Genomic DNA, 25,454 nt, shown 5'->3' with positions numbered 1-25,454 from the left:
TCCAGTGCTTTGGTAACTTCAGGTCTTCTTCCTTCCCTTTGGCAATTTTCATCATTTTCATTGCATGCACAGATCATGAAGCGGTAGACTGTTCCGACTGTGCATGTGCCGAAACACATCCATTACTTTCCGAAGAAGACCAAAGAGAAGAAGATGGCACCCGTGAGCTCCACTGCACGGACTCTGCAACAAGGGGTAATGATAGGATTAGGGGCATTTACAGGTGGTAAAACCTGTGCGGGGGGGGGAGCAGGGAGGGTGGACTATGTAGGGTAGGGGGTAGTGGTTTTTATCTCCTTTAATGTACTAAATTGTACTAAATTGACTTGTACTGTTTTTTTTAAGTGTGAGCATCAGGGATACTTCTAAGATCCATAATATTATGCTTTTTGATCATATTGTGGTATATTATGACTATTTAGAACACTTGGCCCTGATTGTAAACTTTCATGCTTTAAAGATAAATCAGATAAGAGCAAGTTCTCCTCAGTTCTCCAGCTGCTGCTCTAATAACAAGCCACTTAGTGTGTTTTGGCAAAGATTGTGAAGAATTTAATTTGCATTCTGGACAAAGTGTATGATCACTGAACCCTGTAACTGGTCCTTTATACGGACACATTTCCTCTTAAACTCAATGGTGGGTTTAAACCCAAAATGAGAAACCAAGTTCACAGTGATGCTTATACACAAAATTGTTGGAGGTCCCTAGCCATACCGATACGTGATTGACACAAACACACATCTACTGTATAAAGAGATTCATTTACTGTGACCAATGCCATTTAAGCATCCATATTAAGTGCCCTAGTTTGTACAATATGCGATTAATAGAACACCGACTAGTCAATCAGAAGAAAAACAATCCATTTTGTGGCCGTTGTTGGTACTTGCTCCTACTCTGTATCTCTGCATTGTAGGTTCTTCTGGTTGGATTAACAGAGGAGACTGTTAAAAAACACACAAATATCTCTCTCTATATACAATATATATACACATGTTTGTATACTCCTGACGAAGACCCCTGTGGGGGATCGAAACGTTGAGTTTAAATAAAATATTCTTTTATTTTTGAGCATACTTAAAAACCTGTGAGAGCTGCTACTTTTTGACTTTTGCATCTACTATACCCTGGTGGGCACCTAGATATCTTCCTGTGTAAACGGTGTGCACCTTGGGACTAATATATATATATATATATATATATATATATATATATATATATATATATATATATATTAATAACAATTTCCACTTCAACAAGCTGTAAAATAAACTGTTATCAATGGTTGCTAAAAGAATGGAGTTAAAGAGAACAAGTGTAATCTTCTAATGACTTGCTTGTCTGTCATACTCTGCCCTCCAGAGACGTCACCATCATAAAACACTCACCTTACAGCCTGTATTATCCTGTGTACAGCTCATTCCACTCATAAAACTCAAACCTCACAGACAACTATCATGTAAAATCAGTCGCTGCCTTCATTTAGCTTCACACGATCCATTTGAGGTTGAAGGGCTGTTGCATCTATATCACCATGCCTTGTAGTCTTCAATATCTTTGTGTGCTGTCAGTCTTCATAGTATCAGGTAATACCTTCATTTTATTCTTCATTCAAATATATTGTACACGTTGTACAAATCTGTAGTAACCAATGCAGTAGCCATCTGACTCTAGGGGGCCCATTTACTAACAATTGAATTTCTATTTTTTCATGAATCTCTAGAATCTTTTGGTTTTCTGTTTTTTAAACAGCTCTAAAAATTCGAGACTTATTAAGTGTAAAAGCCACGAAAACCTCTAATACAAAACGACGCCAGGTAAAAGTTGTTGAGGTCATATAGAAGTAATTTGGAGCTGCGCTGATCCTATTGGACCTGTTTAAATCAATTTGGACTGTTGGAGGCTTTGGTTTTTTTTTTCAATATTATGGGGCCCGTTTACTTAGCCCGAGTGAAGGAATAGAGGAAAAAAAACTTCGAATTTCGAATGTTTTTTTTGGCTACTTCGACCATCGAATGGGCTACTTCGACCATCGACTACGACTTCGAATCTAACGATTTGAACTAAAAATCGTTCCACTATTCGACCATTCGATAGTCGAAGTACTGTCTCTTTAAAAAAAAAACTTTGTCCCCTAGTTCGCCTACCGAAGTCAATGTAAGCCTATGGGGAAGGTCCCCATAGGCTTTGCTATCTTTTTTTGAAGAAAAATCGTTTGATCGATGATTAAAATCCTTTGAATCGAACGTTTCAAAGGATTTCAAATCCGCAGTCGAATATTGAGGGTTAATTAACCCTTGATATTCGACCTTAAGTAAATTTGCCCCTAATTGTCTCAAAAACTTGAATTTTTTGTGGTTTTTGAGGTATTCAACTATTCATATGTATTAGTCATTTTCTGTTCATACTTTTTTTGATTTGGATCTTTTACTATTTGTCATTACATTCGAAGTTTTATAGTTTGTGACTTTAGTCATGGTTTCAAAAGCCTCTAAAACTACGAAAATTCGACCTTTGATAAATTGGCCCCCACAGGGCCTGTTTACTAACATTTTCTAATTCTATTTTTCTCACATATTTAAAATTTCTTTAAAATTCTAGAAATTTGATTTATTAAGTGTAAAAACCACAAACAAATTGAATACAATAATTTGACAAGTAAAATCTGGCGAAGTCCTATAGAAGTCAATGGGAGGTACGCTGAACCTATTGGACCGTTAATCATTTTGAATGTTTTTCTGATTTTTTTTTACTAGTAATTGTCCAAAAAACTTTTTTTATCGCAAGTTTTAGCATTTTTTTCCATTCTATCTAGGGTTAGTATATACAATATCAATACCCCAGAATATTTTATTTTCAGAATTAATAATTCATGTTTTTCCTTCTAGGGAATTGTTTATCTTGCATTCAGTGCAGTGGTTACAGTGACAGCCCATGTAATGGAACTTCACAGACCTGCTCATCTGCCAGTGATGTATGTGGTACCACAAGGATCCAAACCTTTGGTAATGCTCATAGTTAAACCATCTGCTCATGTTAATCTGGCCATACCCACAGCAACCAATTAGTATTTAGCATTTTGTCACTGTTATTATATTTGTCCATAGAATTCCACAAACTATCATGAAAGTATGTTAAGCATTGGCAGAACAATACAGTAAGAAAATGTGACATTTAAAGGGATTTTGTCATGATTTGTATGGTGTAGTCTTTATTTCTAAATTACACTGTTTTCACTACAAATAATTAATTCTACAGTATAACACTTAATTCCTGAACCAATAAATTTATTTTTTTGTTGTAATATTGGTGTGTAGGTGCATCTCAGATCATGAACTTTCAGAAAGAGCCAGCACTTTAGGATGGAACTGCTTTCTGGCAGGCTGTTGTTTCTCCTTCTCCATGTAACTGTATGTGTCTCAGTGGGACCTGGATTTTACTATTGTTCTTAGATCTAACAGGGAGCCATTATCTTGTGGTAGGGAACTGTTATCTGGTTACCTAACCATTGTTCTGTTGTTAGGCTGCTGGTGGTGAAAGGGAGGGGGTTCATAACACTTCAACTTGCAGTAAAGAGTGACTGAAGTTTATCAGAGCACAAGTGACATGACTGGAGCAGCTGGGAAACTGACAATATGTCTAGCCCCATGTCAGATTTCAAAATGAAATATAAAAAAAAATATTTGCTCTTTTGAGAAATGGATTTCAGTGCAGAATTCTGCTGGAGCAGCACTATTAACTGATGTGTTTTTTTAAAAAAAATTCCATGACGGTATCCCTTTAAGAATCTAATGTAGTTTCAGAAGTTTTACCAATTATAAGATATCTGTAATTTGTATATGTTGATATACCTCGCACCATATTACACCAAAAATCTCCCTATAGTCCCAGAAACTTTTAGTATGGAGATTTACATCCAGCATCGACTGTGTTACTATTATACAATTATTGATTATAAATTATCCTTTATTTTTGTTTTTCCGATAAGGTAAATCGTGGGACAGCTTCTTCTATATTAGGTCCTGTGTCCCTCTCACTGAGTGTGATATAAATGGAACAACATCAGGTCTTTATACAAACGCTTCGTTAAGTACAACTTGTTGTTACTCTGACAACTGCATCGCATCTATACCAACTAGTGAGTATTTTATAAAAACTCTTGCAACAACCTTGACTTTAGTCAATCTTAGGAATGATAACCTGAATTTGAAGTCAAATAGCACCCAGATATACACATAGGGGCCGATTCACTAACTTCGAGTGAAGGATTCGAAGTTAAAAAACTTCGACTATTCGACCATTCGATAGTCGAAGTACTGTCTCTTTAAAAAAAACTTTGACCCCCTAGTTCGCCATCTAAAAGCTACCGAAGTCAATGTTAGCCTATGGGGAAGGTCCCCATAGGCTTGGCTAACTTTTTTTGATCGAAGGATATTCCTTCGATCGTTGGATTAAAATCCTTCGAATTGTTTGATTCGAAGAATTTTATCGTTCGATCGAAGGAATTATCCTTCGATTGCTCGATCGAACTATCTGCGCTAAATCCTTCGACTTCGATGTTCGAAGTCGAAGGATTTGAATTCCTAGTCGACCCTTAGTGAATCGGCCCCTATGGATATTAAGTGTAATTGCTATGGGGTGTACTATAGTTTTACCTCTACTACTGCTAGATTGTGTTGGCCTAACCATCCCTCCTTAGTTAGTAGGATATATTAAAGGAGAACTAAAGAAGTAGCTGTAATGTAATGTTGTACATTATGTTTTGTACTCCTGTACCAGCCCAAGGCAACCACAGCCCTTTAGCAGTAAAGATCTGTGCCCCCTAAAAATAAACTGATGTAAACTTACTCAGGGTGCTTTTCAGGGCACTTTTGTAATTTACACTTATCTTCTATTTGCAACAGTTTATGAGATATTTGCATTCTTAGACTGCTAGTCCCAGATGTTTTGCTCAACTGAAAGCCAGCAATCCAAGGGTTAACTAAAGTACATAGTTTACCATTTCAGTCCATAATTATTTTTAGGGTTTAGTTCTCCTTTAATGGGCACATTTACTAACAAAAAATCAAAATTAATTTTTTTCCACAAATCTCCAAAAATTTGTGGTTTTTCTATATTTCTAAAAAGCTCTTAAAAAGTGTAAAAACCACAAAAACCTCTAAGGCAACATTTTGCAGTAAAAGTTGTCAAAGTCCTATAGAAGTCTATGGAAACTGTGATGATCAGACTTTGAGGTTTTCGGATTTTTTTGAATTGTCCAGAAAACTCAAATTTTTTTGAGATTTTGGGGGTATTCAGATTTTTTACCACAGTCTTCAGCGCTTTTTTGTTTTTGTTTATACTTTCATATTCAGATCTTTTAAAAAATTCAATGACAATCGTGGTTTTAGAGTTTGTAAGTTTAGTCTTGGTTTCGTAACACCACTAAAATCCGACTTTTGATAAATAAGTCTTTAAGTCACTTCTAAATCTAAGACCAGAGCTAGCCTAATAGCACTAGAGAATTGGATATTATGTTTTGTACAAGAAGTTATAAAAATCACTCTTAAAGGCATTAAGAGGATCTTCCATTAAAACATTACCCAGCAGGGCATTCCACAACCTCACTGTCCTCACTGTGAAGAATCATTTGTGTTGCTTCAAATAACATTTTTGTTTCTAAAGGAATGGCCTTTGGTTTTATGTTCTTCTCTATGTGAAAAATGATTCCCTGTTATCTGTCTATAATGTTCTCCAAAGTACTTGTAAAGAGAAACTCTGTTCTCTCACAATCGCAACCTTGATTCCTCATAGTTTTTGTCATACATTTTACCAATTTAGTTGCACGTCACTACACTCTCTCTCCAGCTTATTAATATCCTTTGATAGGACCGGGAGCCAAAACTGCACTGCAAAATGATTCTTTCATCTTTTGAGTTATTGCCCTTTTTATTGCAAGACAGCACTTTCTTGCTTCAGTTGCCAGTGAGTGACTCTGCAACCGTGGCTCATTGCATAGTTTATCCACAAAATGCCCAAATCCTCCTTCTCAGTTGGAAAAGTCCCAACAAACTTAGATTTAGGGTATTATTTATCAAAGTCCGAATTTATCTCAATATTTTATGAAAAAAACTCCAACCAAATCAGGTTTATTCTCCGTATTTATCAATACGCTTTCGCGAAAATTTTGTTTGCGGGAAAAAATCTGAATTTTACAAATTTTTCAGAATTTCCAACCGGATTTTTGCTCGAAAACCGCAAAACCTTTGAATGAAACCCAAAACATCTTTGGGACTCCCATTGACTTATATGCAACCTCGCCAGGTTTCGTCGGATTTTCAGATTCTGACCTTTTCCATCCTCTAAAATAAATTCTGCAAAATGTGTGTTTTCTTAAAATTCCTATTTTCTACATTCGTTGTTTAGTAAATAACGCCAGATGTGTGCGCTTCCTTTAAGCAGTCATTGCTGGAATATAAGGGGGTTATATACTAGACTCCTAATGCAGAAAATCCGAAAAATTTGTTTTTTTTACTATAGAAAAAAATTCTGGAAAATTCTGAAAAATTCTCGGGAAAGTGTATTTATAAATTCCGCGAAAAAACCTGTACGGATTTGGTCTGAGTTTTTTTCAGAAAATATTGAGATAAATTCGGACTTGGATAAATAATCCCCATAGGGGCACATTTATGTAACACCTATTTGGGCTGCATAGCACACAAATAGTTAAACTGTCCAGCTAGCAGTAGAAGCATGGGTTACACGCGACTTACACAACAGGGTCAGGGCCTTCGCCATGTGGAAGTGTTCCCTCTATGGTGTAGTGCAACTACATCCCCCAGGCTACTGTGCACACAACAAAAGATGGGCGCCAGGAGGTTCTTGCAGTAAAACAGAAACGGTTTATTAACTATGCACGAGGCAAGTGACCACAGGTTTAGTAGTCACACAGGAGCTGAGGCAATAGCACATTTCTCACACAGAGCTGCAGCCATTAGGCATTTCTCACAGAGGAAAGGTCTCCATTAGGCATTTGCAGTATTCACACACATTCCCTCCTGGAAGTTGTCAGGAAAGCAGCTTCTACCCTACAGTCCCTCCTCACTGAGGTCCCTGACTGTAGGCAACACACAGAGCCTCTGGGAAGCTACTCCCTTACTGCAAATCCTTGTTGGAGCTTCAGCTGCTCTTTCTCTCTCACCTCTCTGCCTTTCTCTCCTAGAGAGACTATGACAAGTCTGCCCTAGTGTAACTATTCCTCATTCACGGGGTTACCTGGTCCCCGACTTCTTCTCCAAAGCACATGGGCCTTTCTGGGCCTAGCTGTGCCCAGGCTCCCCTGAGCACACCCAGCTGGATCACCATCCACAGGCCAAAGAGGAAGTGGCCACTCCCTACACACACTATATAGCAGTGTAGCAGGGGAGTGTCATTCTCTCTGGCAGATCACTCTAAGAAAAAGGTGGGGGCCTTAAAGCTGCAGGGCAGATTACCCAGTAGGGGTCCCTACATACACCCAGGGGAAAAACCCATTTCGTCCCGACAATGGTTTAAACATCCCCAACATATATCAACTTACAGTACCAACACATCCACTTCTGGTATCCTCTCCTAAGGCATACCTGGTAACAATGGTCACTGTAAAGGAAACACAGCATGCACAATACTGTATCAAACATTTTCAATTGCATAATAAACATTGCAGTTGGTCAACTTTATTACACATCAGCAAAAATACTTTTCCCCCTCCCAAGGGTCCACACAGGCCAATCCTTGGGTGCAGAAACACTACTCAGCGAGTAGGTGAAGGCAGAAGAAATGGTGGTGGGGATCAATAGTCCTGAATTAGAACCCACTTAGTCCAGCAGTCCTTCCAGCCACAAAAAACAAGCAAGCAGCACTCTAGGCATCTCACTCTGCAGGAGACCATAGAAGAGCTGTAGCAAACATCAGAAGAATCCATCCTCCAGGTTCTCCTCTTCCAGATCCATGATCCGGGATCACACATGAGCAGGAAATGGCTCCATCCGGGACATCCATCTTCCTCCCATCCAACTGACATCCGCAGGCCTTCGTGAAATTCGGGGCGAACCTCCAAGCCTGAACCCACGGCCAAATACTTCGAAGGAAATTCGTACGATTCGAAGAATTCGTACGTTCCGTTTATCCACTTCGAAAAATTCGTACGATCCATTCGTACACTCCGACAAATTCGTACATCCATTCGTACGATTCGAACAAAACAATGCACAGCCTGGTTTTAGGGAATCGAGCCCCACGTTGGGCAGCCAAATGTAACACCTATTTGGGCTGCATAGCACACAAATAGTTAAACTGTCCAGCTAGCAGTAGAAGCATGGGTTACACGCGACTTCACACACCAGGGTCAGGGCCTTCGCCATGTGGAAGTGTTCCCTCTATGGTGTAGTGCAACTACATCCCCAGGCTACTGTGCATACAACAAAAGATGGGCGCCAGGAGGTTCTTGCAGTAAAACAGAAACGGTTTATTAACTATGCACGAGGCAAGTGACCACAGGTTTAGTAGTCACAAAGGAGCTGAGGCAATAGCACATTTCTCACACAGAGCTGCAGCCATTAGGCATTTCTCACAGAGGAAAGGTCTCCATTAGGCATTTGCAGTATTCACACACATTCCCTCCTGGAAGTTCTCAGGAAGCAGCTTCTACCCTACAGTCCCTCCTCACTGAGGTCCCTGACTGGAGGCAACACACAGAGCCTCTGGGAAGCTACTCCCTTACTGCAAATCCTTGTTGGAGCTTCAGCTGCTCTTTCTCTCTCACCTCTCTGCCTTTCTCTCCTAGAGAGACTATGACAAGTCTGCCCTAGTGTAACTATTCCTCATTCACGGGGTTACCTGGTCCCCGACTTCTTCTTCCAAAGCACATGGGCCTTTCTGGGCCTAGCTGCAGCCAGGCTCCCCTGAGCACACCCAGCTGGATCACCATCCACAGGTCAAAGAGGAAGTGGCCGCTCCCTACACTCACTATATAGCAGTGTAGCAGGGGAGTGTCATTCTCTCCTGGCAGATCACTCTAAGAAAAAAGGTGGGGGCCTTAAAGCTGCAGGGCAGATTACCCAGTAGGGGTCCCTACATTTACTTATGGTCGTATATCGAGGGTTAATTAACCCTCGATATTCGACCCTCGAAGATAAATCCTTCGACTTCGAATATCGAAGTCGAAGGATTTAGCGCTATTCGTTCGATCAAAGGAATAATCGAACGATTCAAAGGATTTGAATCCATCGATTGAACGATTTTCTTTCGATCAGAAATTGGCTAGAAAGCCTATGGGGACCTTCCCCATAGACCAACATTGGTCTTAGGTGGCGAAGTAGGAGGTCAAAATTTTTTTTAAAGAGACAGTACTTCAACTATCGAATGGTCGAATACTCGAACAATTTTTACTTCGAATCGTTTGATTAGAAGTCGTAGTCGAAGGTCGAAGTAGTCAATTCGATGGTCGAAGTAGCCAAAAAAATACTTCGAAATTCAAAGTATTTTTTATTCTATTCCTTCACTCAAGCTAAGTAAATGGGCCCCTTAGTGTATGACTATCATTTATGTTGATTCTATAATGTTCCATTTGTAGACATTGAACCTTATTGCCAGTTCCCAGTTTGGTCAAAATTTCTCTACAAAGTGGCAACATGCTGAAACATATAGTTTTACACAATTTTTTTATGATTAGGTAAAACAGACAGTATTTACAGTACCCTCCTTCAGGTCATTAATTAAGTTGAAAAGCAAAGGACCAAGGACAGACCCCTGTGGTACTCCACTAACAATACTGGTCCAATTAGATCTTTGACTACAATCTTTGTAGTCTATGTTTTAGCCAGTTCTCTATCCAGGTACAAATATCATAATCCAGCCCATTATTCATTTATGTAATTAGTGATAATGTGCACAGTTTTAATGGAGAGAACGTAATAATATATAGATAGATATAATGTCAGCTTAGTCATTATATTCCTCAAATAGTAAATCAAAATCAGCAGTAAATCTTGTAAATGTTTTCCCCAAGTATAGATGCCTCTAATAGTGATGGGCAAATTTATTCGCCAGACGCGAATTCGCATCGAATTCCCGCGAATCGCCGTCAGCGAATAAATTTGTGAAACCGCCGCGAAAATTCGCCGGTGTTGAAAAAAAAGGAAAATAAATTTGCTAAACTGTTGCGAAAATGTGCCAGCGGCGTTTCGCAATTTTTCGCCTAAACGGCCCAAATTTGCCCATCACTGCCCACTAATTAATGCATGGCTAAGCTGGCTAATATAATTTATAGAGGAGTCAACACCTGTTACTGCCCAAGATAGAGAGTAAAGTTCAGTATTCTCAGTTCTAATATCTGGGGGTCCAATAGATAAACAATGTATTAATTATTACTTTGTGGGCATAAAGATATCTCGTTGGGATGTAAACCTGGTAAAACATTGTAAATACTATTGTAGCCTGACTTCACAAGAATTCCAAGATGATACTAAGGGACAGATGTATCAAGGGTTGAATATCGAGGGTTAATTAACCCTCAATATTCGACTGCCGAATTAAAATCCTTCGACTTCAAATATCGAAGTCGAAGGATTTTGCGCAATTCGATCATCGAACGGTCGAAGGAATAATTCGAAGGATTTTAATCCATCAATCGAAGGATTATTCTTCGATTAGAAAATTGTTAGCAATCCTATGGGGACCTTCCCCATAGGCTAACATTGGCCTCGGTAGGTTTTAGGTGGCAAACAAGGGGGTCGAAGGAATTTTTAAAGAGACAGTACTTTGATTATTAAATGGTCGAATATTCGAACGATTTTTAGTTCTAATCGTTCGATTCGAAGGTCGTAGTCGAAGTTCGAAGTAGCCAATTCGATGGTCGAAGTAGCCAAAAAAACCATTCGAAAATCAAATTTTTTTCCCTCTATTTTCCTCTATCCCTTCACTCGAGCTTAGTGAATGGGCCCCTAACTGTAGAAACTGTATCACAAAATTTGGAAATGTTCCATTATATGACCCTGAACTGGACTATTTCTTTCTTTATAATAAAGAATATTCCTTTTGCCATTTAGTGCCAGTAGAAAACAGCACTGAAAATGGACTAATCTGCCAAACATACCTTGAAACAGACCTGGAGCCTTGTGAAGTGAAGACAAGAACCAATTGCACAGGAGACCAGAATCTTTGCATCAGATATTATTCAAGCATGACTATAGGTAAGAGCCAGCGCAAACTGATTTACATGTGAAAGGAACATATTCCCAGTTAAAGACAGTAGGGGACATTTGTGACTCATTTTCATGTTTTTACTTGAAATGCAGATTTTTCTTCCCCTTAATTTCAGCATCAATGTTACAGCCAGGGGGCGTTGCGGCCGACACAACTGCAGCCGGTGTGTCTGTCACTTCAAAAAAGGATTTAAGGATTTCTCTTCTTTTTGTTTTCATTGCGTTGTCCATCCAACAATACTAGATATTTAAAGAAATGTTCGTGTATTCCCTTGCTGATCTTTAACAGTCTCTTGGCTGTGTGTAGGTCTCCTAATTGTACATGGATCAGTGCCTGAAGGATGTGTGGGAACAGATATAGAAATAATAACATAATGTAGTGTTTACAAACACACTAAGATATTTGTACACTGTAAGACATACAGTAGGCGCAGATTAATCAAAGGGTCAGATTCCCTAAAGGGCAAAGTGACTAACGCTAGCGAAAATTCGCCAGCATGACGTCATTTAGGAACTTTACCGATTTCCTAACGGGCGATAGTGAAGGAGATAGGCGCTAACGTTGCTTCGCACTCTAATGCCAGGCGAATTTTCGATCTGGCGAACAGACGTAACTTCACAAACTTACTAAGGTGCGGATTTTACTGAACGTTACCTGATCTGCCTTCGCCAGCTCAGTCCAGGTGAAGTGCAATAGAGTGCAATGGACTTCCTCAATTTCTAGTGCAATTTTTTTTTCTAAGTCCCAAAAAACGCTATTCCTTTATTCAGAGTGATAGCCTGCAAAGGTCCGTAAATTTTTTTTGGGGTAACCAGGTTCCCCACTCCATTTTCTAACATATGGAACATTAAATAAACAGTGGGCTCATGTGTAGGGCATTATAACAACTCTATTGTCTTTATTAAGGTTCCCTGGACTTGTGTAATGTAATGTATTTGCTGCAACATATACGTACATGTAACTTTATCATTTCCCGCCGTATGCAAATTAGGCAACGATAGTGCAGCTTCGCTTTGATTGTCGAAGTAACCCTAGCCAAAATTCGCCAGCGTTTGGCGCCCTGGACGCAACTTCACACTTTAGTGAATTGGCGTTGTCAACCTTTGTTAAATATGCCATCCCTCTTAAATCCTTTATATTTTTGCACCAGTGTGAAAAGGGACTAAGAGATCCTTTAATAACCGCTGTGCTATTTAAAGGTGAACTTCACCTCTTTTTTAAAGTGCAGCATACCATTCTGATGGTCTAGAGAGCAGCGTTGGACTGGGGGGTCCAGGGCCCCCAGGACTTCTGCTTAAGGGGCCCCTCACCACCACCACCACTATCCGCACCCCCCCCCAGGTACCTTGTTCTCCTCTTGCTTCGTGATCGGGGCCAGGGCTAGAGGTAACCACTAAGGGGCATATTTAGCAACGGTCGAGGTGAATTTTTCAGCCAAATCTAAAATAGTGGATTCGGTGCATCTCTACTAAGGAGAGGGTCTGGGTCAGCGGCGCCCGCTGAGTTTTTTCCTGGTGCCAAATCCGACCCTGCCAGAGAGGGAGAGTATGACCTTAAGAATCAGTTAGTATTATTCCATAAATAAGGCTTAGAATATATCAGTCTACAAGATACAGGTACTACAAATTTTAATCAGAAGTTAAGCAACAAATGGCAGCAATAAATATGATTTTTCTTTAAAATTTAACTTTGTGTTTAATGTAGGCAAAGACATTATGTTTGCACAGGACTTAATACCTTTATAGCCTGGGAATGGGGGTCATGAGTCCTTACACGGATCCACCCATCTGCTTCCTCTATAGATTCCACTCTAGTGGCTACTAATATTAGAGGTAGAAGTCTGGGCTCATGGGTTCAGGGCTTTGCCTAGACCTAAAATCAAAAATTTATCAAAATCTGAATTGATCGCATTATTTTCTGAAATAAACTCAAATCCAATTATACCAAATCCGCACAGGGTTTTACCCCCTTATTTACCAATGCATTTTCTCTGAAAACTCAGTTTTTTCAGATTTTTGCCTGAAAGCCTTCGGATTATTGCACAAAACCCAGCGCAGATCAGGATATATTTGGGACTGCTCCCACTGACTTATATACAACCTCAGCAGGTCTACGATGTTCGATTTTCAGATCCTGACTTTTTCCATCCTTAGGGTATACTAAATCCCATAAAATTCAAGGTTTTATTAATGTCTATGAATGTTGCCATTTGTTTAAATGGGGGTATTATATCAGAATATTTACATAGCAATGTTGGAACTATACTCTGGTTTTTTTTTTCTCTCCTGCAGGAAAAGCTGAATCAACTCTTTTGTTTGGCGGATGTGCCTCTGAGAGCTTGTGCAATTCAACTAGAAACTACATATCTACCCCGGGGTTCAGCCTGCTCATAAAGAAGTCCTGTAACAGCAATGCCAACAGCCTTTATCAGAGTGCAATTCTTCTTTCTTTATTTCTTCTGCTGCATTTCCATTTAAATGAATCATTGTGATAAGCACCACAGTGATATGGAAACTTATAGCTCTTCAGCACTTGATGGACGATGCACTGGACTGGTATTTCCTGATATCTGAAGGACCTTTGTCTTTGAATGTACATGAATTTAACTCTACTGAATGCGCATGATAAGTCAGGTAACTTATTCATGATTTCAGTTTGCACTGTAAAGAAAAGATATGTTATCTAATGTTCTGTAGTACAGCACAGAATCCATTGTGATATCTAGTGATGGGCGAATTTGTACCGTTTTGCTTCACCGCAAAATTTGCCAATTTCCAGCAAAAATTCACGAAAAATCATGAAATTGGAAAGTTCACGAAAAAACGTGAAATTCGAACGTTTTCATGGAAAAATCGTGAATTCAAAAGTTTTCATGAAAAAGTCGTGCTATTCGAACGTTTTCACACAAAAAAAAATGAGCAATTCGAACGTTTTAACTAAAATAAAGCAATTTGAATATTTTCACTAGAAAAATTGAGCAATTTGAACGTTTTCACTAAAAAAAAAAAATCGAGCAACTCGCAAGTTTTCACTAAAAATATCAAACAATTCGAACGTTTTCACGAAAAAATCATGAAAATTGGAAATTGACCCTGCAGAATTTTCACTGGGGAATTTTCACAGGAGATTCATGACTTATTCACTGGCGGCGAAACACTGAAATTCGCCGCAAATGTGTGCCAGGCGAATTTAGTCGCCCATCACTAATGATATCAACTCTAAGGGACTGATTTACTAACTTTCACATTTTTATTTTTTTCACAAATCAATTTTTTTCTCTAAATAGTCATGTTTTTTTATTTCTTTAAAACTATAAAAATTCAAGATTTTTGATGTTTAAAAACCACAAAAACTTCAAGGAGGTCCCACAGAAGTCCCACAATGAGAGCTGCGCAAACCCTTTTTTTCTTAAGCCACTAAGACTTTTTTGCTATTTATTGTCCGAAATACGTGCATTTTTAGAGGTTTTTGTATTATTATTCGGCTCATTTGCCTTATTTTTCGTTCGTACTTTCGGATCTTGGTTTTAGAGAAAATGAGTTTATTCAGGGTTTCAAAAACCTCTAAAGCCACTGAAACAAGAATGTTGATAAATGGGCCTCCCATAATATGTACTCATATTTAAAAATGAACACAACTTTTTTTTACATACTATTTTACTACTGCCCTTAATTTCAAGCCTTTGAACTTCCCAAAATGACCTAAACTAAAATTAAGCTTTAAGGTCGTTCCACTGCAAATGATAGTCCCTGACTAGGGCTGGATTTAGGTCTCATTCCGCCCTAGGCATCAGACTTAAACATGCTCCTACGTCTGCTGACGCAAAACATTCAGCGGAAGTGACGTCAGCATTGGGTGTCACCAAGACTAGGAGAATTGTTCTTATTCCCTCTGCCCTGAAGAGTTAGTTGTCCCTGGAGAAGGATAATGTACAGGTGGGCAAGACCTGTTTATGTTTATATAGGCTTAATCAAAAGTGTTATTGCTATATTTATTTATGTCTTAATAAAGGTTTCAACGTTGTAAAGCATATTTTTTTTTCTGTATTTGCAAAGACAATGAAAACTGTGTTCTGTTACATTGGTTCTTAATTTGCACCTGTAACTAAAAAGTGTTTTTAAAGGGGTATTTACATTTGAGTCAACTTTTAGTATATAATTGCCAGTTCTAAGCACCTTTCCAATTGGTCTTCATTATTTCTTTTTTGTAGTTTTAGAATTATTTGCCTTTTTTTTCAGACTCTTTCCAGATTTCAAATGGAGGTCACTCACTAAAGACTAAAAAAGTTATTGTTATTGCTACTTTTTATTCCTCATTTTTCTATTCAGGCCTCTCCTATTCATATTTCAGTCTCTTTTTCAAATCAATGCATGGTTGCTAGGGGAATTTGGACCCTAGAAACCAGATAAGGCGAATGTATGTCATACTGAAAGTTAACTCAAAGGTGAGCAACCCCTTTAAAGGAGAACTAAAGCCTAACTAAAGAAGTAGGTAGAAATGTTGTACATTATGTTTTGGGGGCACATTTACTAAGGGTCAAATATCGAGGGTTAATTAACCCTCGTTATTCGCCCATCAAAGTAAAATCCTTTGACTTCGAATATTGAAGTCGAAGGATTTACCGCAAATACTTCGATGGAACGATTGAAGGAAAAATCGTTTGACGATTAAATCCTTCGAACCGAACGACTCGAAGGATTTTAATCCATCAATCAAAATTGGCTAGAAAGCCTATAGGGATCTTCCCTATAGGCTAACATTGATGCTTGGTAGGTTTTAGGTGGCGAAGTAGGTGGTCAAAGGTTTTTTTTAAAGAGACAGTACTTAGACTATCGAATGGGGGGATTTTGTCACCAAGGAAGTGGATATGTCCCTCTCTGTGATTGCCTTAAACCAGTAGTCCCCAACCTTTTTCACCCCTAAGCCACATTTAGATGTTAAAATGTTGGGGAACAACATAAGCATGCAAACATTCCTGGGGGTGCCAAATATGGGCTGCTATTGACTACTGGTAGTCCTTATCTGGAGCTACAAGAGACTCTGTTTGGCAGTACATCTGGTTTTTATGCAACCAAAACTTGCTTTCAAGCCTGGAATTAAAAAAATAAGCACCTGCTTTGAGACCAGTGGGAGCAACATCCAAGGGGTTGGTAAGAAACATGTTGTGTGTGAGTGCCTGGTTGGGGACCACTGTCTTAAACCCAGACTCAGGGTTGGAACTAGGGGTAATGAGAAGAGGCACCTGCCTAGGGCGCAACAATTGGGGGGTGCTGTGTAGGTACCTGTTAAAGGGCCCATAGTCTGTGTTTGCTCCATTCTGCTGCTCTCCCCTCCCATCTGCCACTCTTATCCCATCTGTAGCTCTCCCCTGTGTCACCGAAACCTCCCATGTGATATCATGTTGCATGCGTGTGCACATACACATGGGTGGTTGGGGGAGGGAGGTGGCCCTTTGTCTTGGCCAGGCCCTTCCCAGAAATATTTAAATACAGTCCACTAAATAAAACTAGTGCTTGGACATGTTGTCATAAACATATAGCACGGTGGGTGAATGACCTAAAGGCACAGACAGCAGAGCAAAAGTGCACAAAGTTTACAATTAAAACAATGACTTAGAGCAGCATCTATTACTTTGCTGTCTGTCTGCAGTTACATTCATTTCCTGGAACTTGAGTCCTCTGCCTTTATTTCACAATATATACATGCAGTCATAGAGAAAAGTAGGAGCAATTGGGAATATTTATTATTTTATAGCATAGTGCTGTGGCAATTGTCCCCATTTTCAAATTAATATGAAAAATATATTTCTTATGTGACGGGCTTTTGTTGCTTGTCAGTTCACATAATAGAAAAGGATAATATCACATTAAATGGGAAAAAAAATCAGGAGCCTTATTGACATTCTGGAGAACAAAGATTTAAACAATTACAAGCCTCTTGCTACCATTCTGCAACCCAATGCCTAATTATAGTACTTAACTGTCATATCATTTACAGGTGCTGAATTGCATCAGCTCAGTCTGTCCTGGCGGGGTATTTATTTTACCAGGACAAAACCGTTTAAACTGTTTTATTTTTAGCAGAAGTCTAAAAACAAACAACATTACATTGGAAAATAGAAAAAAATATATTAGTGATTTATGGCTGAAAATGTATCTCTAGAGAAAGGAAACGCTCAGAGGCAAAGGTGAGAGCATTCACACTTGTAATAGAGATTAACATGTTTTACTGTATATTGGTCTATTGTTGTTACCTGTTTCAGTAAATTGTAGCACAGGTTAGGGAATCCCTTAGTGGAAAGTCCTGGAATAAGGTGTTTCTCACTGTCATACATAGGGGAGGCGATTGCCCTGGAGGTCCAAAAGAAAGGGAATAGCTGGACCAGGCTTCTCTGGCTGATGACAGGGATATCAGGAACACCAAGAGAATTGCCCATTTGACAATCAGCACTTGTTGGATGGACCAGTCAGCACTAGTTCTTTATCCATGGAGCTCACTGGAGTTTGTGAAACATAAGAATAATACAAAACAAAGAGATGCGACTGACTTATCTAGATAAACATTCTGGACTTCTGAGAGCAGGATAAAATAGTGCCCCTACTGTACAATCTGTGTTTAGAACAAGATGAAACCACATCACAGGATGTGATAAAATCTCACATAAGACCAAGCAAGGGCTTAACCTGATGCAATTTGGGCTCAAGGCCATTAGTCATCTTGTTCTAAATAGAGACATTAGTAGGCTGCAGTGATGGGCGAATAAATATGTCTGGTGCAAATTAGCGGCTAAATCCTGTTTCACCCCTCCAAATAAATTTGCCAATCTCACGAGAAAATTCGTCGATGTCAAAAAATTTTGGACATGCGTCCAAAAAGTCACCGTGAATCAACACTGTTTTGACTTTAATGCCAGCGTCAAAATTGATGCAAGTGACTTTTCGGACGTGCCTCCAAAATTGGACACAGGCGTCAATTTTCGAGTTTCACAATTTTTCCAAGAATCAATAGTAGGCTGGCCAGCTGATTCTGCATAAGCTGGTACTTTGACAAGTGCTTCATCTTGGACTGGACACCTGTGGGCCAAGAGTTGCTGAATTGCTGTTTAGACTATGGGGGACCTCCTATAAACTTTGGCTAAGTATTGAGTAGTCTAAGTATTTTTTTTTTTTTAAAAAAAAATCGTTCGATTCGAACCATTTAAACGATCGAACTATTTTTAATTTGATCGAAAACAGCCGTTAATGGGCCCCTAGAAGTCATCGAGGAGATCCATGACTGTTTGGAGGTACAAGGTCATGGAACTCTACCTGGAAATCTGAATATTCAGCTCTACACATGTGTATTGAAATGGACAATCTTGGAAAGATCTTTTTCAGGAAATACAATAATTATTATGTCTGTGGCCACCGTAACCCACATTTTGGAGTTGACCAGCTGCTAGAAACAATAAAAATACTATTATTCTACCAAAAAGGAGAAGATTTGCCAGCACACAGTTTGCCTTTGAAAATATTTGTTTTATAAATAGCACTGTTTATTAGGATATATTTTATAAGTCATTTATGGCTTTTGTGCCTTTTTCTTCCAACCCCAGTCCCCCCTTGCGCCATAAACATCTTGTGTATTAACGTCAAGTAAATATGCCTGGAATATTCAAAAAAAGAGGACAGGGGAAAGGGAACTAGATCATGTTATAGTTTAGAGGTCTTGTAACGTTTATACCTGAGTGACTTGGCACTGAAACCATTCTGTAGAATTCTTAACCTGGGATCAACCTTTTATGGCCAAACCAATAAGACTCTTGTAGCACTAAATTCTAAAAAAATGGTTAACGTTTCAATTGCTCTTTGACCAACTGTTTTACGAATAATGTCACGAGTGCATTCTGTACCTTCCCTGTGACTGCATGCCTTGCTTACATGACACAAAACATTGTTCCCCAGAGTGGCTTAGAATTGTTTCCCAAAAGTCTGGACGCCTGTTTCTAAGACTGGCAGAGTCTTATTTGACTTTCAGAAGAAGGTTCATCTTGGGCAGCGTATGACAAGAGGGTATTGCCACATGGGTAAAATGAGGGGATTTCTTGCTGCTGCTGCTTTCCTCTTCTCTGCTGTTATAGCAAAAGGTGAGTGATGATATTGCATTTGTCTAGGACTCAGATATTTGGAAATTGCTTTATTCTAATACAGATTTATTCTACTCCATTCCCTGACTTGAGTCATGGCTAAGCTACATTTTACATGCACCTCCATGGCAACACATGATGAACTAACAATAATCACTTATTTAACCTATTTTAGCACTTGCTATAGATATTCTCCAATTTGGTATCTTTATGTATGTTATATACAAATGCCTATAAATTGATAAATATTGTGTTTACTAAATAATGGGCCAATACTCTATCCACTGGTCAAACTAAGTTGTGGTTGGCATGATCATCCAACAGGCTGGAATACTATTCACATTGTGCTGTTGTCCCCAGCCCACTATGGCCAGATGACCAGAAGTAAGGTGTGATAGCAGAGAGTAAAACTGCAGGTAAACCCCTTACTTGGGAAAACCCTCTTATAAGTTAACTCAAGCTATGGGTTAAGTCTGTTCACGCACTGGTATGATGACGTCATCTCGCCACGGTGCGAAATTCAAAGGTATTTAAAGGGACTTTGAATGAAAACTCATTGCCGTTGTAGGTCTAACTTGATTAGTTCCTAGGTACTTATTGTTCGTGAATCCTAGTTGTGTATTTTGACTCCTTGCCTGCCTGCCTGACTATTTTAGCTCTGCCAATCCTGATCCTTGCCTGTCTGACTATTCTGTGAATGCTGTCTGTACCGACCCCGGCCTGCCTGACCACGCTATCCCATTTGATCCTTCTAAAGTTGGTGTTTCCTTCCGTCCTAAATCCTAGGTAACGACGTGGTCCTTTTGCCTGTCCAGAGCTCTTGCTTGGCTCCTGGCTCCTCTCTTTTTAAGACCTGGCAGCATCTGAGTAGCTGAGGGCTCCTCCTGAGGCCAAAGGCGGCTGCTACAGATGGAAGCAGAGTAGTGACCAGGGAGCTTAGGATTTGTTCTGGATGTAGGGAGCTGAACGTAACAGTTCCCTGTCCTTTAGAATAGAAGAGATTTCAAGCTTCAGCCTCTTTGGCCTCCACTTGCTGAAGAAGGTAGATGGTGGCAGATGGCAGGCGGCCTCAGAAGGAGAAGACAATTTCATAGGTAGGATTAGCAAGTGTAATCAACTAGAAAACTCCAATAGCTTACTCTGGGAGAGACAGTCTGAGAGTAGCAAACAGAGGTTCAACCAAGAACAGCAAAGGGTTAGTACCCTAGTTTTCACATGCCAGCATAGCAGCAGGCAGATTGGTTCAGGAATAGAAAGATACTCAAGGAACACTTCTCTGGTAATTGAGCTCCTGTTAATGAATACTCCAATACCCTGCTTGTGCCCATGACCTTAGTGAAGCAGCATTTAAGAGTCTATTATGAAATTTCAGCAAATAAATATTCAATCCTATTGCCTACACAAGAGAAAGACTCAGTCTAATTCATACTCTACTGGGAGTTACAGGGAGTCGTAATCTATCATGCCTGTGATAAATAACAAGTCAGCCAGTGTGCTGAGGGAAAAAGCGGTGTACCAAGTAGCAATGTTACATAATTTAACTGCACTTTCATTGTAAAACGCAACAACTGCAAAAATGTATGTTGGAACTTATGTCACTACTTTATCAGAACCCCCCCCCCCCACTCCAAATTTAATATAGACCACCAGTTGTGATATTATGATCATATTATTATAGGAAGCATGTCAGAATGTATTTTAGAGTTGATCTGATTTCCAGATAACAAAACTAAAACAACAACAGAAAGACTGCAGGTTTGGCAACACTGATATAAAAATATGAGATGCAAACTGCAAAAAAAAATGAAGGGTCATTTACTATTCTCTAGGACAGGAGTCCAAAGATGCTAAAGGACAATTTAATGTTCAAGGCTGTAGCCTTGGGAAATGGCTGTTTGAATAATAAATCCAGTACAGACATGTCAACTCCCCTAATTTAGCCGAAGTTACACAATTTGGACCCCTGGCCTCCCTTCACCCAACAAGGCATTCTGTGACATCAGCAGGAACTTTTTGCGATTCAGCACGTGTTGAAGACTGACAGGGGCTTATTTATAAACATTGGCCAAATTTCCACCTGGGCAGTAACCCATAGCAACAAATCTATGACTGGGTTTTTACAGGCAGTTGTAGGTTGATCAATGAAAATATACATTTGATTGGTTGCCAATTGCCATGCCTTACTGCCCAGGTGCAGATTTGTATAGTCTTTATAAATATGGGGTAGCGTTACTTCCAGTGGCAGACATGAGCAATGATGTGGTTTCTAAGAGCGCTGAAAAATGTTATCATCTGCTGCTCTGAATGACATGCAAGTTAGGGAGGGGGTAGAGGGTGAACATCTATGTGCCCTCCCCCAACTGTAACTCATGAATACAGATATCTACAAGAATCTTCAATGAAGTCCATGTGTCAGGGGGCCTAGCGGCTCCCAAAAGGGAGTAGTACGGACCAAGGAGGAAGCCAGGAACAAGAGTCCGAGATCGAGGTATCCAAAGGGTTAAACAAGAGAATAGTCCGGTCACAGGCAAAGTTCTTCAGGCAGGCAGGGATCAAGATCAGGGAACAAACAGGAAATCTTCACAGGAAACACCCAGGTAGAATGCAGGCAAGAATACCTATAATTGGGCAGGGTTTCAGTGTCCAGGGCGCCCTTTTATGACAAAGTCCCGGCACCAGTGATGACGTCATCATGCAGCAACGCAGCACCCATGTGTTCAACATGGGCACCACCATCTTGGATTTTCATCACGACCACCAGGAAGATGAGCAGCGCCGTCGGGTGCTTCTGGCAGTCCTGACACCATGTACAAAATGCAAAAAGTGTGCCCATATTTTGTTAAAGGAGAAGGAAAGGTTAAAAGGTCTATATAAATACACCAGTAAAGCCCCAACCTAATGCTGCTCTGAGTCCTCTGTCAAAAGAAACACCACATTTCTTTCCTTCTATTGTGTACTCATGGGCTTCTGTATCAGACTTCCTGTTTTCAGCTTAAACCTCCAGGGCTTGGGCTTGAGCATGCTCAGTTTGCATCTCTCTCCCTTTACCCCTCCCTCTTCCTCTCCCTGCTGTAATCTGAGCCAAGAGCTATGAATGAGCAGGGAGAAACTCAGGTAGGAAGTGATGTCACACCAAGCTAACATGGCAGCTGCAAACAAACAAAGAGAGCTTCTAGAGCTCAGGTATGGTAAAGCATTCTTCAGAATAAATATAGTGTTATAGCTTGCACTATTGGCAATAAACTGCCTTTTCTTCTTCTGTAATACTAATACTTAATACTAATATTAATACTTAATACTAATAGTAGATGACATCTATGGTGTCTTTTGTTGTTACTTTGCAATGTGCCTCTGTTGTTTAAATGGGCCCTGCTGCTTCTAATATCTCCCTTGTTATGCAATACCATATCTGGTACCCATAAAAGACAATACTGAAACAAAGATAAGTCAACAAGTTATGATGCTTCCATGTAGTTGCAGGAAGCACCATGTTTAGCTCCAGTATCACTATCATTGGTGGAACTACAAAGGAAGCAGAACCTGTGGCTGCAGGAGGGCCCAGGAAGTATAGGGACCCCATGAGGTCCTAATTCATATACAATTTTTATAAATATTGGTAAGACAGGTCAATCTCTAAACTTTTTGGGGGCTTGAAAAATAATTTGCTGTGGGGCCCAGTAATTTCTAGTTATGCCACTGATCACCATGAATATTTTGTTAGACATACAGTATATTGTATTAATATCTCTGATGCTCTTTTCTGTTCCAGCACAGTCTCTGATGTGCTGGGCATGTGTATCACATGTTTTTTGCGAAGGAACAGAGTATTTATGCGAAGATCCCAATCATGTGTGTATTACGGTGTATGCAAGAGAAAGTGATGGTGAGTTTTCTTTAACTTATAGCAGAAAATTACAAATCCAGCCCAATTCCCTTATACAGGTATGTGATCTTTTATCAGGAACCCCTTTATCCAGAAAGCTCAGAATTACAGGAAGGCCATCTCAAATAGATTTTATCCAAATAATCCAAATTTTTTAAAACCATATCCTTTTTCTCTGTAATAATAAAACAGTAGCTTGTACTTGATCCCAACTAAGATATAATTAATCCTTATTGGAAGCAAAACCAGCCTATTGGGTTTATTTGATGTTTAATTGATTTTCTAGTTGACTTGTGGTAGGAAGATCCACATTACAGAAAGATCCATTATCTGGAAAACCCCAGGTCCCAAGCATTCTGTATAACAGGTCCCATTCTGAACATTCATTTATTTTTGTCCCTTTATTTGTGCTTGGGCTGCAACCAATTAGGCACTAAATCAGAGCACTGGAACATTTAGATGACCAAGATAAACCCTAACCTTCAAAGCTTCTAGGAGTCAACCCACCTTCAACTACAAGAATGGTCACACTGGCCCTCCGATTCAACCTGGGCAAAAATAGTGCAATTTTCCATGAATTTTAATACAGGTGCATATAGGGTAGGGTTGGGCCATTGCAGAGTTGTTCTTTACCTCCATGTAGATGGTGGTTTGTTCCCCATTCCTGATATTTGCCTTTTTATTTTTCCATGTGTTCCTCCAAAAATGTTAAATTTTTCATCTCAAAACAGGTTATCGCATACCACGTGTATTTTACAAGCGAGACTGCAGGAATCCTTCCTTGTGTAACCTCAGAGAAAGTGCTACGTTAGTGCTGGGAAAAATACAATATGCCACTAGCTGCTGTAATACCTCCCTGTGCACCCCAACAACTCCTGAGTGTAAGTTCCTAGCATTCCATAAACACTTGTGAGCCTTTGAGATTAGTAGTGCTGGTATGTACAGAACTCATTTTAGGACATCCTCCGGAAAATTCCTGTCCTCCATGCGATGTCCTACAGCTTAGGAATGGCGCATCGGGTGCTTTTACCATCACTCATCCTCCAAATCTGCAGTCATACCTCCACCCTCCCTTCTCAGCCGTCAGCCATATTCATATATTGCATAGAAAAGCCGGCACTCTCCAAAATCAAGATTAGCTTGTCTGGGTGCAGCATCATATATTTGTATCACAGTTGAAACAAATTTTTAAACAATACTACTTTATATCTTGTTTTTAACAGTAATGTATATATGGGTTGTTATTTAAATATAATGTTTATTTGTGATGTGGGCCGTATATGTTTTAACATCTTTGAAGTGTGATGCCCTTATGGAAGTGTGGACGCATGATGATGACGATGATGGGTGGTCATCATTACTCAATCTTTTTTTTTTCCCCACCAATGTATGTATACAAGGCATTTCATTTGTATACTTCTCACCTTGAAAAAAGGCCTTGGAATAGGCCAAAACGTTGGTCCTTTTCATCAGTAAACAAATCTAAGATTTTATAAGACCTGAGAGTGCGGATATAGATATACAGTATAGAGATATATATAGATATATATCCACAACTATATATATATATAAAGTGAGTTGCTAAAGGGATCAGTATAAAGTTGTGGATATATATGATGATATTACACTGGAATCAAACATGGGGATAAAGGACAGACTTGTTCAGTGCCGGGAAACTGGGCTTAAAGCTTCCAACTCCAATTACAGGAACAAAGAACAGGGAGTCAGATTTATACAGATCAGCTGGGATTCTCATTGGAGGATTCTTTGCATTTTAATAGTTGTTGGTAGTGACTGCGATTAAATTTGCCAGGCGCAAATTAATGGCAAATGCCCTCATTTTGCTGCCGGTGAATAAATTCACAAAACTCCAGCGAAAATTTGGACCCGAGTCGGAAAGGTTGATTACGTCAAAAACATTGCACGTCAACACTATTCAGATGCCCATTGACTTTAACATCAAAATTGATGCGAATTGATCCAGGGGGCATCAAAATTGACACAGGCATCAAAATTAGAGTTTCGCGAATTTCACGGCAAAGCAAAATGGGAGAAATTCGCCCATCACTAGTTGCTGGCTGTGGAGATTTAGGGAAAGTTTTGGAGAAGTTTTATTGTGCAATATTGCTTGAAGAATTCAACCATAATGTTGCTGCACTATAGCTCCCAGCATACCCCAACCTTAATAATATATTACATTAATCTGGGATTTGTAGTCCAGC

The 25,454-nt window shown here is 39.5% G+C and overlaps 1 protein-coding gene across 1 annotated transcript; it reads left to right on the top strand.

Moving 5' to 3' along the window:
- The first annotated feature begins 1,478 nt into the window (after positions 1-1,478).
- Positions 1,479-13,995, top strand: LOC121395782 (phospholipase A2 inhibitor and Ly6/PLAUR domain-containing protein-like). The gene is made up of 5 exons (XM_041570064.1): positions 1,479-1,587; positions 2,890-3,006; positions 3,990-4,139; positions 11,068-11,211; positions 13,516-13,995. Exons 1-5 carry the CDS (start codon positions 1,536-1,538, stop codon positions 13,713-13,715), a joined length of 663 nt encoding a protein of 220 aa, XP_041425998.1. The 5' UTR covers positions 1,479-1,535; the 3' UTR covers positions 13,716-13,995.
- Positions 13,996-25,454: the final 11,459 nt, after the last annotated feature.

This window comes from Xenopus laevis, chromosome 7L, assembly GCF_017654675.1.
Source record: "Xenopus laevis strain J_2021 chromosome 7L, Xenopus_laevis_v10.1, whole genome shotgun sequence".
NCBI lineage: Eukaryota > Metazoa > Chordata > Amphibia > Anura > Pipidae > Xenopus > Xenopus laevis.
Note: the sequence above shows the minus strand (reverse complement) of the source record. Positions and strands in the feature narration are given on the sequence as shown.